We start from the raw sequence: 17,470 nt of genomic DNA, 5'->3' as shown, positions 1-17,470 counted from the left end.
TTGAATTAAACTGTTTGGGATAATTTTCATATATCCAAAGATGCTGAAGTGGAATTGTACCAACTTCAACATGCATGGCCGTAGAGCTGGACAACAATTGCGCGATCTATTCTAAAATTTCTCCATATTATCACATTGTCACAAATGTCTTTTTAAAATCTACATTTTATGCACATTGTCATTAGAGACTAAAGTCTATTCTCAGGCTTGTAAAGAGTTAAGGGCTCCAACGAACAATTATTTTCATCACTGATAATGTGTGTTTTCCTCAAACATTGAAACTATGAAATATCATCACAGGTTCTCACAGCTTCTCATAACGGAGAAGCTGGAACCAAAAGTCTGGCTATGTGCCTAAAATGACTAATGATTACTAATAAAAGGTGCAGTTTCTTTCTAATTAATGAATGAAATGAGTAACCGTTGCTGTCCACATAATTTATATTCAGCAGAAGGCGCTGGCTCAGCTGTCATGAATCTGAATTGTAGACTTTCTTTATAATGTTTTACCTCATGGAACTTCTTAATTACTCTTTAGAAGGTTAAATAAAAATAAATGATTTTGGTAGTAATTCTATGATAAAATAGAAAAAAAAAACTACACAGTTCAAGCTATTTTCTTATTCTTTCATTATTCTTAATTTCCGTTGAAATGAAATTAGATGAAATAAAAGATGCCGATTTTGCTAGTTCAGCATTTAACGAATTCCTTGAGGTAAACAGTGTCTCTCTGCTTTCACCCATCATTACCTTCAAAATGCAGGAAATGCAGAAGACATGAGAACATTGTCGAGTATTTATGGACCTGTAAAATAAAGTGTTTCTGAAATATTAATGAGATCATTGAAAATTACTTTTTCTGGGAAAATCTGTTGATAAAGATCACGTGACACAATCGAATGCACAGGAACAGCTACTAAATGGTTAACAATTTTCATACGGAGGCAAATCTATGATGATTACTGGTCCACAATCGAACACGATAAGAGACTAAAACATCATTTAACCCAGGTCTGTGCAGACACTTCTATCCTTTCTACTAAGTTCATGCATAGGGTCTGATATTCTTCTCACCACCTTTCCTGTTCCACCTTTTACTTCTAACTCCCCGTGCTCTGCACGTCGGCCCTTCCTCTCTCTGCTTCAGCTCGGGCACAGTCATCTCTTTAGCGAGTTGTCGTTCTTGATTGGATTAGAGACGAACCATTCAGCAGAATTTGGCTCAAGCCAACAGCTGTACCAAATCAGAGCTGACAGCCCTCCTAAGCCAATGTTACACACTAGAACAAGCTGTACTGAAGTCAGGTCAGCTTGTGGCTACATCTGCAACCAAGAGGGAAATAATTTGATTTTCCCCCGTGATGGACCGACAAAAATCAATGACCTCGTAAAAACACTGTGGGAGACACGGCTTCTGCAAGATGAGGCCAAAGAAAAGATAAAAGCCGAGAAATTACTCCACAAATAAATACATAAATAAATGCACACGCACAGCTGGCAGCACTGCTAGGTACAACAAGCTAAGCTGAAAACAGTCCTGCAATAAATCCCGTGTTTATGAAGGTGATAATATTTCATTACCGTTCAGATTTTGTCCCTGTAAGACAATTCTGTATAAAGCACTAGAGTTCAAATTACAGCCTCCAGACTGATCATACAGTTGAATCAGTCTCACTTTCATAAGGAAGAGTTTGCAGTACTACTGTTGCATTAGATCTAGCTTGTTATACCTATATATAACAAAAGTGCCAGCTGACTCTAGGTACAGGCATGAAATTATGCAAAAAGCCACTGAATTAGCAGAAATCAACAGCAAAGGAAAATAAATGGCACAAAGATCAAAACGGAGTACAACCAAGCTGCAGGTATACTTGTGCTTCCACTCTGGGAATCTCAAATATTGCTTAGAAAGGGGGGAAAACAAAGGACTGTTCCCACCAAAAACAAAATAAGAAAAGAAATTAAACTTCCAAGCTTGACCTTAGCAGCCGCTCTGCCAACAAAACAAATGACAACAACAAATTATCTTATGGAGTTCTGTACCTTCCGGGGTGCAGGAGTCTGTCTCATCATATTTGCAAGAGAAGGAGACACAACACAGTCACCAAGAAACACACGCACGCACACACACGCACACACACACAGACACAGGTGATAAAACAGGCAATAACGTCTATCCACAGAGGTTTAGGAGGGGAAGACAGACAGCTGAAGCCGAACAGTCAGTGAGACAGGCAGCTGCAGTAATGCAAATGGCCGCTGTGATTTTTTTTCCCAGGCTCCCCCTCCCTGCCTGCCTCCGTCCGTGCCTTCCTCCAGCTATCGTCCTCCTTTATGTCCTCTCTCTCAGATTCTCTCATAATCCATTTGCCGGAGCCCTCAGCCTTGCTCTACATGCTCTACCTTTCAGCTCCGATCAGGGCTCTGGCATCTTGCTGCCTCTGACCTGCTAGTGTTCACAGGAGACGCCTCTCCTCCCTTAACCTTCCTCTCCTCCCTCTCTCCCCCTCCCCCTCTTCTCTTCTCACTCTGCTTATTGTGATCTGCCAGCCCAGCCAATGCCCTGCTCCTGCATTACATCACCCCCCAATCCTATTCTCTCTGCTGCTCACCCACTCATGATCACCTCAGCCACATACAGACAGGGAGGGATGGCTGAGACTGTGCATGTGTGTGTTAAGCAGTGATTGGGGACAGACAGAGGAAGGTGGGGCTGGAAATGGAGGTGAGAGAGGAAAATGAGCAGCAACAAATGATGCGAGCCTCTCCTGTCTCCTAGCAACGCTTGCCGATCCCTCCTGTGGACTCACTGAAATGAGGCTGACAAAAACAGAGGGGGGACCCTCACCTTAGCTGAAGTACAAATGCACGAGGAAGTTTTGATCATTTTCTGAATACAGAAAACAAATGCTTTGTTTATTCATTTAAAGGATGAGTCTGATTCACTATAATTTGGTTAGTGTCAACAATCAAATACACCCACATGTCTTCCAGGTCAGATTTTCCAACATTCTGCTTAACTTGGGCTGGGCTGCTTTTCTTAGGGACTACTTTTTGCATGGAATTAGTGCACATATGATGTACTGTTTAGTAACTTTAGGAGCAGGATGATGTATGTGTGACTGACAGTAATGAAGCAACATGTCAGTCAGTGCAACAGTGTGGTTACAATGAAGCTCTATGGCACGACACAATTAGTTATATGAGGGTTTCGATACACACAATGCTTTTTATTGCGACGTCTTTTCATGAGATTTGATGACAGTGATTTAAACTGAAATATTTGGCAGATGCTTCTATTTCAGGAAGCAACTTAGCAGTCACTGTGGATTGACCTGCTAACCCTGCGATTGGTGGACAACCTGAGCCACAGCGGCCTCCATTGCTGACTAAATATTAGAGCATATGTAATATAATTTCACACAAACATTTTAGAACTAAGAAACTGTTTACACAAAATATACACATTACCGGAGTGTATTACTGGCCTGAAAGAATAGGATCTTCGTGTCCATCAAAGCTTCCTCTTGTCCTGCCATAGATACCAGTGGTAGAAAGTAACAATGTACTTTTAGCATTTACTCAACTCCAATTTGGACATATTTTTACTTTAAGTAGTTTAATTTCCAAGTTACTTCATACTTTCACTCTACAACATTTCAGAGGCAAATATAGTAGTTCTACTCTTTTACATTTACTAAATTGTAGTTGCAGAATGAGATTAATGAAAATACAGTAGACATAAAACCTCTGGTGTAGAATTCAACTAATATCAAATAGTTATTAGATTCGAAACTTAAGATCATCAAAATAATGTATTGGATAGGTATAAAAGCACGTTAAGATCAAATCCAAAATTAATGCATAAATAATTATTATTTCAAGTATTTCTTTAGTTAACATTTTCGTACCATTCAAAATAATGCTTTACCTGTTACTGAGTAGTTCTATGACGTGCTACCACTTGTCAAACCTCTTCCCACATACTTTAAGTCCGAAGTAAAATATTAGTCTTGAGCTTTAAAGGTAAAACTGATTGTAGTAGTAAGTGTTTTTAGTGGAAAAAAGGGATGAATAGAGATGATCTATTCCAGTAGCTATTGTTATAGCTTCCTCAGTCGCACTAATCTCCATCTCTGCACCAACAGCTCAGCAGGAGCAGAGAGGGATCCTTGAGGATTAATTCAGTGCGATACTCTGTGATTAGCTGCAGGCTTTTAAGCCAAAGTACTCTCGCATTTTGGGGATGACAATAGGCAGAAGTCTTTTGAGGTTGCTGTGAAACTTATGGTAAATATAGTTTGCAGGAATTGATAAAACAAGGGTTGTACAGTATATTGTAATTGAGTTTACTACACAAGATAGAAGTAGTAGTTCAGAGCACCAGCTGCTGAACCAGAAAGAAAAAAAGAGTTTGCGTATCCATTACAGAGCAGCTGTATGAAATCTGTCCTGTTAAAATATTAAACATCTCTCTCTTTAACCTCCCTTGGCTGTCTCTCCAGTTTAAGTGCTGCTCTGAGAGGACGTCCAACACTGATGCGATGGACTGGGGGAGGCAAGCAGACAGAGAGGGGATGGAAGGAGGGTGGAGCTGTATCAAGTTGCACATTTCCCAGCAGACACAAGCAGGATCGCTGCCTTTGTGGTCACTGGCCTGCAGCCTCCACAGGACAAAAGGAGATAAAATTACTGCCGAGGAAGCATCAAGCCAGCCAAACAGCTCAGTGGGTGGGCAAAGGCTTAGCTGTTACTTCACATATTTGACTCTTTATGCTCAGACGTGTAGGTCTCAGACCAAATGCATGCACGTAAAAGCACAACAGAGACAAATAATTAAGGAAATTATTTTTCAGTGATTTGGATCAGACAGGAAAAAAAACAGTGTACAGCTTTTCTATTTTATTATAAACCTCTGACATTTAAGCCTGATCTTTAACCCACAATAGGAAGAAACTTCAAGGAGACAATAACGTTAATCTGATTGGTTTATTAAAGTGTCAGAAAGACGGCCCTGTCCTCTGGGCTGTTCTGGATATGTCCTTTCTCCCCTCAAGAGAAATTTTGTAAGCACTACTCAAGGCACAAAAGAGGCCTGTGCACCTAAGTTCGACTTAGAAAAACTGCTAGACAATACCTGATTTGTTTATTAGTTAGTATGCTGCAACCGGTCATATTTACACTTCCGATTCTTTTTGTTTAAGCTTTGGATCGAGCTGGGCCAGCTCTTCCCTGTCTTTGCACCAAGCTTACTAACACACAGATTTAGACATTTGTTTCATAATATTAATATAAAAACTATGATAATACTGTCTTCATAATTGCATATGCTAGTTTTGCGTTTTAATTATTTGCTATTCTTTCATATGTATATTGTTTTATATTATTTCTTTATTTGTTTTATGTTTGAAGCACCTTTAACACAGCTGTGTCTTCTCACTTCAAATGCCAACTTTCGGAATCTATCCGCAAAGAACAGTCACCTGAGACTGTGAGAGTCACAGCAAGCCCATGTCTGGGTGTGGCAGATTGTGAGTCAAGCTTCGCATTTACAATTCAAATTAAACTGACTCCTTCATATTTTAAAACCTCCCAACAGATCTGCAAACATGTTCATAATTTTCTAAACTGCTTAGAGAACAGAGAATACAAGCGAGAACGAGACCCCCCCTGTGCTAATTTAGCTTTCCCTATGGTGGAGAAGGTTTTAGGAGCGGAAGCACAGGAAAAGTAGGAAATATGTTCGATGTTAACTAAAGAATTCATATTATAAAATGATACTATTAAAAAGTCTACTGACACATGACATGAGACATAAATTAATTTCAGTGAAAACTATGAAAATAACATCACATTAATAAGTTGAGTGTTCATGAAATATTCAATCATTTTACATATTTCATTGCATTTATTCATTTTTTAATGAATGAGCACTTTTTTCTTAAGAGATTTAGGGGCTAAGATTAATTAGACACTAACTGTCACCAAGACACCAACTAAATCCTTAGTTGGGGGACAAGATGAAGTTTTCTTTTAGGGGGGGAAATTCCCCTTTTTCTTTGCGATATTCATGAATTCTCCCCTCACCCACACTTTTCTTTATAGATTTCCCTGCATGTTGTGAAACCTCAGTTAAATCTGAAGTCCATGACTGAACATTTAAGACTCCTGCTTTAGACTAAACTGAGCCCTTAATGCTGAAAGTCAGCCTACCGAGAAGGAGAAGCACAAGAGGAGACGATAAAGTCGAACCGAGCGGACAGGAAATCCATTCTCTGTAGGCAGGAGGGCGGCTCGTTTCACCTCAGTCACAATCTGACATTTTCCACAGTGCAGCAAAGGAAAGGCTGCGTATACAATCTGACTCAGTGAAGGATGATTATTAAAGAACACTGTGGAGCTTGTGATGAATCCCTGGACGGCTCAATGTATAAAGTCACAAGAAAAATAGGTTCAGCTGATATTGTGGCTGCAACTTATGCCCTTGTGAAGCCACCGGACACTAACGAAGACAACTAAAACATTCAGAAAGCCTAAAAATGTTCAGGACTCCTTAGATGTTGCCAAACTCAAGTACAGCTGCTTAGACAAAACCGAGGCAATTACAGAATTTAAAGGTTTTTAGGGAGAAACCCAGAAATCCGCTGTTGTACTCTGTCTGCAGGGCCCCGTTCTTGGTACGTGGATTAACGAGGTTAATTCTCAGGTTTAGTCCGTGTAAAGTACGTAACCTCTCATATTTGAACTGCGTTGGAACAGGAAGTTTATCCAACTATAAAAATGATTTCTCTGTCACGGGTGGTGTAGGGCTGACAGTTATGTACAGGCACCACTTTGCAGAATGTTTTTATCCCCTTACAGTACTTCCACCCGTTCGCAGGATCGACTGTAGTAGTACTTTTACTTGCTCTGACTGTATGCAGAGACTATGCAAGTAATTCACCATCAGATCAGAGGACAGGCAATCATAGTGCCAGTAAGGATTCACTTTAAACTTGTCAGACACATTTGCATCTTGAAATTCTTCTTCTTCGTAGCCATTGTGCCGGAGTGAAAAATATGGTTTCCTGCTGGCACATTGTTAGTGTGTGTAACTTTCTGTTGCCTAGTTCCAAATTATCTTCTTATTTGACAGTTAAAACTTTTACCCAGATGGAGCAAGAAATGTTCAAACTGATCTTCGATCATTATGTATCCTCATCCATAGAGACAAAGACAAATACGACAAGACAAAGGCAACTAGATTAAGCTGCAGGTAAAAATTGAATTCAACAATTACTGGACAGGTTCACAAATTTTCAAGCGCATCTTAAACACTAGGTACCAATATGAACATCGAAGCGGCTTTTCTTGTTGTGATCAATCCTCCTCTTCACTCTGTTCTTTACATGATGATAACTTAGTGGAAATCGTGGTCAATAAAATCTTCTGTTTGTGCAAAAATGTTTTAAGTTTATCTAAACCTAGTATGAGGTTCCAGCAGTCTGTTTTCCAAAACGTGCACATCTTTACAGCCATATAGTCTTGTTTTTTTCCTAGACATTACTGGGACGGCAGCATTAAATACAGTATAATGTATATTTGGTAATTGGTTATTATGACGCAGACTCAGCTAGCGAAGACAAGATTTTTCCATTTGACCGGTACTGGAACATGCACAGACTTTGCAGCAGACTGACATCAAGGCGACAAATCAAACGCACCATGAGCCACTTTGCTGAATCAAGCAGACCAAGCACGGTGAGATGAAAGAGGTCAGGTGATACAATGGAGGAGTCTTTCTCTCCGCATGAATACAGAGCAATCTGGTAACAAGATGAGGAATGGCGGTGTGGTGAGATGCATGGACTGATGGGTATATTGGGGGAGAGGTCCCGTTGCCATGCAGCAGCGAGGCTGTTACCACGGTTACTACAGTCATCATCATCACAACATTACCACTGTACTGAGGTTAGAGAAACATGCACCACCTTTTTGGGCTTCACTCCTCGCTGCGTATGTAAAGGAAAGAAGGGAAGGAAAAGGCAGGAAGGAGGGAAGGGAGGGTGGAGGTTAAAAGGTCAGGTTGGTCAGTGTCATGCTGGAGGATTGTGGTGAGTTGGTGCTCTCTGCTGGTGGGACACATAACTCAGTCAAATATACAGCCCAGTATGTTCTCACAAACATGTCTTAATTCTTATTCAGGTCATTTCACAAACTACACGTAAGAAATCCGAATAAAATGTGTCAGATGTAACTGAATTCAATATCATATTTATGTTATTAAAACATCACCTTACAAAAAAATCTTGTATCATTCTTGTGCAATTAAGTTTTGAGAAATTGCTCAAAAAATTATAGCATATAAAGATATAGTAAAAGATATAGCAGTATATATACTGTATACAAACAGTATATATACTGCTATATCCTTATCACACACACACACACACACACACACACACACTATGTATAGTCTATATATACACTATACGTTATTCTACCTACAGTACTGTATGCAACTGTCAAAGTCAATAGCTTGCAGACACAAACTGACTTGGCAAATAAATAATAAATAAAATAATAATTTTTTATAATAATAAAAAATAAATTTTTAATTTCAACTCGCAATGATACTTTTCTTCTGTTAAATAAAGAAAAAGCAATAATACAGGTCTTTTCAAATTTGGGAGAACTGATGTAAATGTCAGTTTTAACAGTATGAATATGTTGACATTTTTTGCTCAAATCACATTTAACTGGATGATAAAACTTTTTTTAAAAATGTGTTATAATATTTTTAATTTTAAAAAGGCTTTGGTCATAGATCACCAACTGAAACAATATCAATAAATTGGTTTCAAAAGAAAACATTCATAAGAATAATTAAACATTTGTTGACACCCATGAACACTACAATAATGAAATGTGGTGTCAAACACCAAACTAATGAAGTAAGTTCCTCTATTATCTCCTAGACATTTATGAATAATGCATTTAAATCCTTCACTTCTGACTACTGACTACACTTGATGCTGTTAATTTATTTAAAAAAAAGTCTATTTCACTGTTGCACATATTTCAAACTGATAAAATCTCAAAGGATTTGTAATTAAGTTTTGACAATATTTAGCTTGAATGTATTTCATACTTCCTGTGATTTTATTTCTTATCGTCTTATCTTCTTCACCGTCTCATGCGTTGACTGTATTTAACAAATGTTCTTGGGTGTATTTTTTAAAAATTCAGCCCTAAAAAGAAAGAATTAATGTTGGTTTCGAACCACAATCCAATAATACCAGAAGCTCAACCTAAAAGAGCCACGTTAACGAATACGGAGAGATTTTACATCTGTAGCTACACAACAGGTCATGTCTCTTTTGATTCTAATTAACGTGGCTAATCATGGGGTCTTTTTGTTTGTTTTGTTTTTTACATTTAATATAAAACCAGTTGCTGTATCATGATGCATGATATGAACATTACCCTCTACTGGTCAGAAAAAAAAAAAAAACACAAACTTTACCCCTTTTGCTTTATTGAATAAAAAAAACCTTTAAGCTACATTTTAAAACATATATTCAGCATTAAAGACAAAACATACTGTACATTTATTTGCATTTATATGTGTATCCATATTTTATAATGTTAGATTCATGTAATCTTTTTTTTTATAAAACAAAAAAAAAAAGGTTTATACTTATTTTGCAGGCTACTACACGATTTACACACTTGACACTAAGACTATAAAAAAGGCCAGACTCACAAACTGAATAACTCTCGGTGTTGAAACATCCTGAAACAGCAGGTGTGGCTGCTTTTATTGTCCTCCAATAGTCAACAGTGTTTACTTTAGATAGCACAGTTTGTCAGTGTGTATCTGAGTCCGGGTGTATTTCCTGCAGGGCAACATTGTGTCACAGAAAAGCGTTATTAAACTCACCAGTTTAGTGGACTTGGGCGTCTCCATGATCTCTGGGGAGGTAAAAGAGAAAAATTATGACATACGGTATCCTCTCTTTACTTCCTAATCAGTGTTTGTAATCCTTTAAAAGATATGAAATCTTACAAACATCCTAGTGCAAATCACCAGATGGTCAATGAGGTCACTCTCATGAAGGCCATAAACACCTTTTCTAAAATAATTGACACTAAGTAACTGTTGAATGTTTGTGTGTATGAAACTCCTTCATTTTCATCTGATGGCGATGAAACACTTCTGTGTCTTATCTCAGCAAGGACCCTGGTAATTTTGGCAGAAAAGTCAAGACAGCGATCTTACTAGATTGGACTAGTAACTCAGAGTAACTCACTTTCAGGTCTAAACAGGTCTGACATTAATATTGTCAGGTTTAGTTTAAAGACTTGCAGCAGCACAACATAAAACTGCACACAGACAGTACATTTTACACCATCTTCTACACACAGAGAAAATAAAATGAGCCTGACAATATACGAAACTGTGAAAGTCAATTAAAGTTGTTAAGGAGATTCTGTCAATTATCGATCAATGTTTAAAAACTAAATCTCTTTTCATAGCGCAACAGAGATTAATAATTCGAAAAGCACTCCCTGAATACATTTTTAGTTTTCAATCATGTTCAGTTACCTAAATGGATACTGAATAAAATGCTTCACACACAGCATAGGAGCAAATGTAAATTAAATGAACTAAGGTCCTATTAAGTGGGGCATAAATCCTTCCAGTGGCCAAGTGTGGAAAATAAGACAACTTCTACAGTGAGAACAATAATTGAATGTTGAATGTTAGCATTTATAAAATCTAAATAGCTCATATTGAGCAGGTATGTTTATAATTATCTAGAATTTTAAAACTTCCTCAAGCTAAAACCTGTCTTGAAACTGAATTAATGTCTTTAGACGGCAACTACTGTTAAAACTACTACTTTGACATTTCCACATTGACTAATGCACATGGACCAGGAATGCACAAGGAGGGACTGAAACTCTGGTTACGATCCCCGGTAATGTCCATGCTGTACTCTGCTTGGAGGAGAAACTCTCTTCCCCAGTCATACCATGACTTCCAGTGAATTTTACATACAGATTACATTCGATTCAACTTTACTGTCATTACAAGTACAAGCAACAAAATTCAGTTTAGAACTATTCAGTGTCCACAGTATGTACAATATAGGCACTATTACGGACATAATGTCCATGTAAACAGTACATGTGGAAGTACTATGAACTAATATATTGATGGAAGCACTATAATAAATTATACAGGTAAATAGTATGGAATTATTAATTAATTAATAATAATTATTACTATATTAAACTGTATAGTACTATGGACAAATATACAGATGGGAGTACTGTGGACATATACGTCCAGATAAACGTGTGTTATTAGAAGTAAATCTCATCAGAAACTATAAACACTTAGATACAAGATGAAAGTTGTACCATTAGTTCAATAGACACTAAGAATAATACAATACTACAATTGCTGCAGTATTTAGACAACTTTACTTTCTGCACTTTCTGAAGACACTGTACACACACAAGAGTGCAGGAGCTAAAGTAACACCTTTGTCTTGTGGTGTGAGTATAATGAAATCTAAAAATTCATTTCACACTGTGCAGACTTTGTCCAATCCATTAAAAACATGTAAGAACTCAAAGTTTTTACGTGTTTACGTGTTAATTCAGGTTTGAGTGTGGGGGCCCACTGAAGATGCACACTTTGTGTTCGGCTCAGAGTTGTGTGCTAAACTTCCAGTGTACATCTTGTTAGACAAACCACCCTCAGGAGAACGAAGATAAAAGGCAAAATATGCTTTACATAATCTACCAGCTGTTGATTTCTGCTGCACACACCTAAAACTATTTCTCGAGCAAAACACTGCTGCCTCAATGGCACCTCGAGGCTCACATTTTGCAGAACTTTCCATGTTTTTATTTTTTTTCTTTGCTTTCAAATGCTAGCACATGTGTAATGTGTTGAGGATGCATGTCCCCAAGAGAATCTCTATTTCTGAAATGTCGCAATTGACAAAATTCTACTGTGTTTTAGCCATTTTTCACTCTCAGAACATCTGGAGAATACTGCAAAGAAGTGGTGAATGCCGACCAAGGACGTGCGCGTGTCCTTACCTCGCTTGGGAACCTTGCCAGTGCCGGGCTCCGGCGTCTCTGGAGACGTCATGTCTGCTGCATCATCAACGAGCTGGATCTGAGATAGAGACAGAAATATAGTGGAGGACAGTTTTATGTCTCTCAGAACATCTTTGGGTGCAATGGCCAACTCATTTATTCATCAGCAGAGTTGGCAGGGAGAAGATGACAGATGTCAAAAGGGCAGCCGCAAAAACTACATTGGCTGGTTTATTCAAACACAACACTTCCACCAGTGAGAACTAATTTCCCCCCATCTCCATAGCAACCTTTACTACTGCACTGCAGGGTCAGCCAGTCTTATAAGCCAAGCGGGACACATAATGAGGAGGATTAGGAACAACACCTTTTCCACAACGTAGCTGACCTGTGTATGGAATCGTGTTTGTACATTTGTACATGCACAAAGTGACTTTATCAGTGGCTACAGCATGAAAGGACAATGGAAGCACCTGGATTTGGTTCCGATTGAGGGACGTAAACCAAACTTTTCTTTACACCTTCACTTTAAGCTAGTCGCTAGTAAGCTAGTACTTCTTATTTAATGCAGGCGTTCCACCTGTTACCATTTCTCAGCAGCGGCTGATTGCATTACCCATCAATTCATCCACCAAACTGTTTTCAGCTGCTTAAGGAGAGTCAGGGGGCAGAGATAGCAGATTCAGTAGGATAGCGTGACCCTTTCACCTATATGTATGAACACTGTGCTTCATTATAATAGAAATGATGTTGCATGTTGGAAGTTATCATTCACTTGACATGTCATACCAAGAGCAAAATAAACAATGGTGTGAAGTGAAGCCAACAAATTTCTTGCTAAAGAGAAGTCATTTGTGATTAAACTGGGAAGAGCCCAAAATGATGTGACAGTCGCTTCATAATTAATAATGAGTTTCTGTTTAACTGTACGTTTTCAGGCCAGATCAGAGCCAGATTTGTATTCTAATCTTAAATGTTGTTTTCTGTAATATTCTCCAAAGTGACTCCCATTACAGTCATTTTAAATCAAATATATTGGAGACCGGTAGACATTTTTGTTTCATTTAACAAGTCACTCGACTATTTTTGCAAGACAGTTTTTCTTAGTTCACTCAAAGAAAACAAATCAATTAAGTACCTAGATTAAAACACACAACTACATCTGTGTTTACTGTAAAGAACATCACTCACAAATGAAATTTCAAACATTTAAACACAATTAAAAACTCTGCCAAGCAGTTTTGGAGACATTTTTAGTGTTAAAGTTCATAAAAAGTGAACAACAACCAAAAATGATCCAAATTATTCCTTTCAAAAGGAACCAAATACCCTTAGTTCCCTTTTCCATTATCACTATGCGTGATATTGTTTGTTTTTTTTCTATGCTTGCAATCCAGAAATTGGTATTACTTATTTTCTTCTAAATCTCTATAGTTACATATTATGTAATAGATTTTCCCTCTTATATTGGCAATATTAAGCAAACGTGCAATGACATTATAGGTGTTTGCATTTTTTTTGCTGCACTTTATTCACCTCAAGGCCACTTTACACTTAAGAGATCTTTGTAACAGCACAGATACTAAAAGCAAGAAAAATGAAGTCATTTTTGACAACAAGCTAACAGCCAGAATCAATGGAAAATGTAGGCACCGTGCAGACAGCAATGAAAATCGCCAGCCCCCACACAAGCCCACTGCAACAAACAAAATTAACACACAATCTCAAGGATCAATTATAAAAGAAAACTGAACAACAGAGACAAACATCAAAAATTCATTCATCTACTAAATATTTCTCAGTTACCTGTGACTGTCTCACAAAAATCCCACGATTCTCCTCGCAGGTGAAGTAGCGTTTGCCCTGCACGGTGCCATCATTCTTGCCCTTAGCCTCATCCAGGATGACCCCCACCCACTTCCCAGTGGCGAACAGGGTGTTGCCGATGTAAGCCACTGTGCCGCGCTGCCCTTTCCCAATGACTTCCACCAGGGAGCCCACCTTGACAGGGCGCCGGCCCCCATCTGAGCTCATCCTGCTGCTGCTGCCGCTACTGGTGGTCTGGGTGGGACAAGACACAGAACAACACAGAACTGGACTGTTAAAACAGATATTAACGTTTCAAACATCAATGCTGAAGGTGATTGCAGTTTGTACAGACAAGTGACATTTTATGTTTACAAGAAATTATATATATTTATTTATTTTTCTTCTAAATATATCAGACAGAGACCTGATGTTCGGTGGTTTCACAGCTGTATAGCAAACCTTGTCTTGTTGGAGGTAGACTAATGATCACAGAGAAACAAGTACTTGGGCTCCAGAGCTGGAAACTAACTGCATTTACTTAACTACGGTCCTTAAAGCTACAATTATATGAAAATATCAGAGGTTAAGCCAAACTATGTAATCTGACTCTGCATAGCATCACGTAGGTGTTTAGAGGTCGTCTGCTATAAAAAGTGCCTTTATGGGTCTGTGGCAAGCTTCCGGGGGACAGACAGAACAAAAAGTAGTTTTAGTGAGATTCAGACCCACTGAGTTGAACAGGGCCACACAAAAAGTGAAAGTAAAGGCCTTTTCCTTATTCTGCACTCTTTAAAGCCAGTGCCTGCTTAAACAGCACTGCTCCTGCCTTCTCGCTGACAAGTCTAATCTGTGTCGTCATTCTACGGCAACAATCACCTGAGGTATCCTAACACAACTCGGATGTGTGTAGAACAAGTTTTGCAGTAAAGCATTTCAGAGGGAGGGGGATTTTACTCCAGCTGCAATGTTTTGTAATGAAATAATTCTGCATAACCCAATTTACAGCGTGATGTCCTAGAACTGGTGGTGACTCAGCACAACAGGAAAGAGAGAAGCAGATATTATTACCTTGTGAGAGAACATGCTCTGGCTTTCCTTGAGCCTTCTGTAACCACACACTTATTGCTATTTAATGTAAAGGTTTAACAACGCGGAAACCTCAATGAGACAACGAACCAATGGAAACAACCATAGAAATAACCATAGAAATATAAAGGCATTCAATTCTGAATAGATTTAGATGCTAACAACACGAATAACTGCAGGATTCTGAGCTGAAGAATGTTATTTCTCCGTGACTGATGAACCTACATAGTCTGCCAAGTTACATTTTACATCATATACTGCAGCATGTCAATGGAAACCTCTGGAATTTTTACTACCCACATAATTTTACTATTTATCATCATTACAAATAGCCAGCAACCTGACAATAAGCAGAAAATGTATGGATACGTAAATTAGTAGATTGGCTAAAATAAAAATACTTTCTAAAGCATTTATACTTTGGAAGGACCTAGCGGAGAAAACATATTAAAAATACCGAATTACACAGACATGTTAATATTAAGGGGAAGAACAAAATAATAGAAAAACCTGTCACTATAACAAAACAGAAGTAAAAAGTCATAAAGTACATTACTTTAAGTACAAATTTAAGGTACTTGTGCTGATAAAAAATGTACAACTGACAACGTGTTAACAAGCTGTCAGTAGAGAACTGTTTTATTCATTTTTTAAAACTATAAATGTTCTTCACCTTTTACCTGAAAAAACAAATCTGGACTACACAGATGACACAACCACATTTATGTTTTCAGCTGAGGTCCTGAACTGATGCGCAGGCTCAGAATTACCTGAAATGTGAGTCTTGTGCAAACAAGAATAAAAATGTCAGTTGTGCAACCCTAAGCCCACAAAACTGGTCAGTTTTGACAGTTTGACTTGATGAATGTCCAAAAACTTCTATAAACTAAACTTCACTCACTGGCACGTCTCTGCCATTGTTGTCCTTCAGTTTTTTGTCTACCCAACTGTGACGTGCCGACACTGAATGAAGTCTGCACTTAACAATCTGTCCATTCGGACAGCGGTCACAGAGCCAGAGGACAGAATAGCATCAGGTCTAGAAGCACAATAGCTCTGGTTCATTTTGACAGGTTGTGTGAACATAGTCATGGCTGTGAAAGATAAGATGAAGATGAAAAAATCTAATATCAGGGCAAAACATACATATAGTGACATTCTCTTATAGTGACTTGTAGTCATTTATCAATCCATTAATCGAGAACAAGCCACTAAAGCTAAGCAAAGAGTATTGTGGAATGTGAAAGAACGTTCTGTTTCAGTTCTCTCTCTCATGTCAAGATTTATAATAATTTATAAAACCATGGCTTATGGAAAACATTTAAACCTGAGGATTCAGGATTCTGTGCATTTACATTTCTCAACTTCTATTACTGATCAAAACATAGACCGTTAACCCCCCAAATACATTTCATTTCTAATCTCAGTTCAGGACCAGTGGTCTTCTGCTCAGGTATAACTTAAACGCAAGACAGCAGTTTCTTTCTTTATCATCAATATAGGTTAACAGTTGTTTGCAGCATTACAACATAGATTATTATTGAAAAGAGAAGAAATGATCAACTAATAAACAATAAGATATTACAGTACAGCTTTAATTGGCTTTAATTGTATGTGCTGCATCTTCCATTGGTTGGTTCCTTTGTTAAGATCTTGAGAGCTTTAATCGAAATGTTATTGTTTATTTAATATGCATTAAATCACTTAAACTCCATCAGGACAAGAACACAGCCCAAATGTCAACAATCTGAAAACAAACGTCTACGGTGTGTTATATTTCATCCATTCTGTGAGCCATAAAATAATTAAAACTTAAGTGTTTTGGGCGGGGGGGGGCTGCCTTTGCCCGGATAACACTCTGTAATGAAGCAGTCAGTGTTGTTCAGTGATTGCACCGACCTGTTCCCCATGTGCCGGAGGCAGAGAGGACAGGGGGACAGCATGCTGAATTATTCAGTGCCACTCTAATCTTACCACCACTCTACACTTATTAAAAAATAAAAACAACAATACGGCCTCGTTCTCTCATGGTGTTGTGATGAAATGTGTGAGCTTAAAGATGGTCTAACTTTGTTTTCTCAAAAAAGTAAGCTACAGAAATTCTATTGTCAACATGATTTAGGAGGCGTTATATCACGTCACGCATACTAAATTCTTCATAAGTTAAGTGTTTTCTGTGATCTAAAAGAAAGAAAGAGTGGAAAAAAGGTGCCGTGTCTAGCCAACACTGATGTCATCCCTCCTGGTGACAGGGAAGCTGCCTGACTAAGAGACATAAAAAACAGGAAGTCTTCCGAGGCTCATGGATTGTGTATTCAATGCCTACCAATACCTAAATCAAACCTATTACCTGCCTGCCATGCTGTACATCACCTCCTAGTTCACAGGGCCACAGAGTCAATTCATCACAGAGGTCTGAGCCCCAGTATCACGACAGTGATGTTAAACCCGGAGGGGCACGTGAGCCAAACAAAGG

The 17,470-nt window shown here is 38.3% G+C and overlaps 1 protein-coding gene across 7 annotated transcripts in view; it reads right to left on the bottom strand.

Annotated features, from left to right (window-relative positions):
• The window catches only part of dctn1b (dynactin 1b), a 39,739-nt gene that overhangs the window by 18,702 nt on the left and 3,567 nt on the right, over positions 1–17,470 (bottom strand). For 4 of the 7 annotated variants that reach the window (XM_067479740.1, XM_067479742.1, XM_067479734.1 and 1 more), the window contains exons 2-6: positions 13,906–14,160; positions 12,100–12,178; positions 9,923–9,954; positions 7,971–7,991; positions 2,044–2,061 (exon numbers count right to left, since the gene is read on the bottom strand). In XM_067479740.1, the coding sequence (XP_067335841.1) occupies positions 2,044–2,061; positions 7,971–7,991; positions 9,923–9,954; positions 12,100–12,178; positions 13,906–14,133 (378 nt within the window). In that variant the 5' untranslated portion in view covers positions 14,134–14,160. The remainder of the gene's footprint in view (positions 1–2,043; positions 2,062–7,970; positions 7,992–9,922; positions 9,955–12,099; positions 12,179–13,905; positions 14,161–17,470) is intronic. The other 3 variants (XM_067479737.1, XM_067479739.1, XM_067479736.1) reach the window with 2 other exon arrangements.

The sequence above is a fragment of the Channa argus genome, chromosome 16 (assembly GCF_033026475.1).
Source record: "Channa argus isolate prfri chromosome 16, Channa argus male v1.0, whole genome shotgun sequence".
Classification (NCBI taxonomy): Eukaryota; Metazoa; Chordata; class Actinopteri; order Anabantiformes; family Channidae; genus Channa; species Channa argus.
Note: the sequence above shows the minus strand (reverse complement) of the source record. Positions and strands in the feature narration are given on the sequence as shown.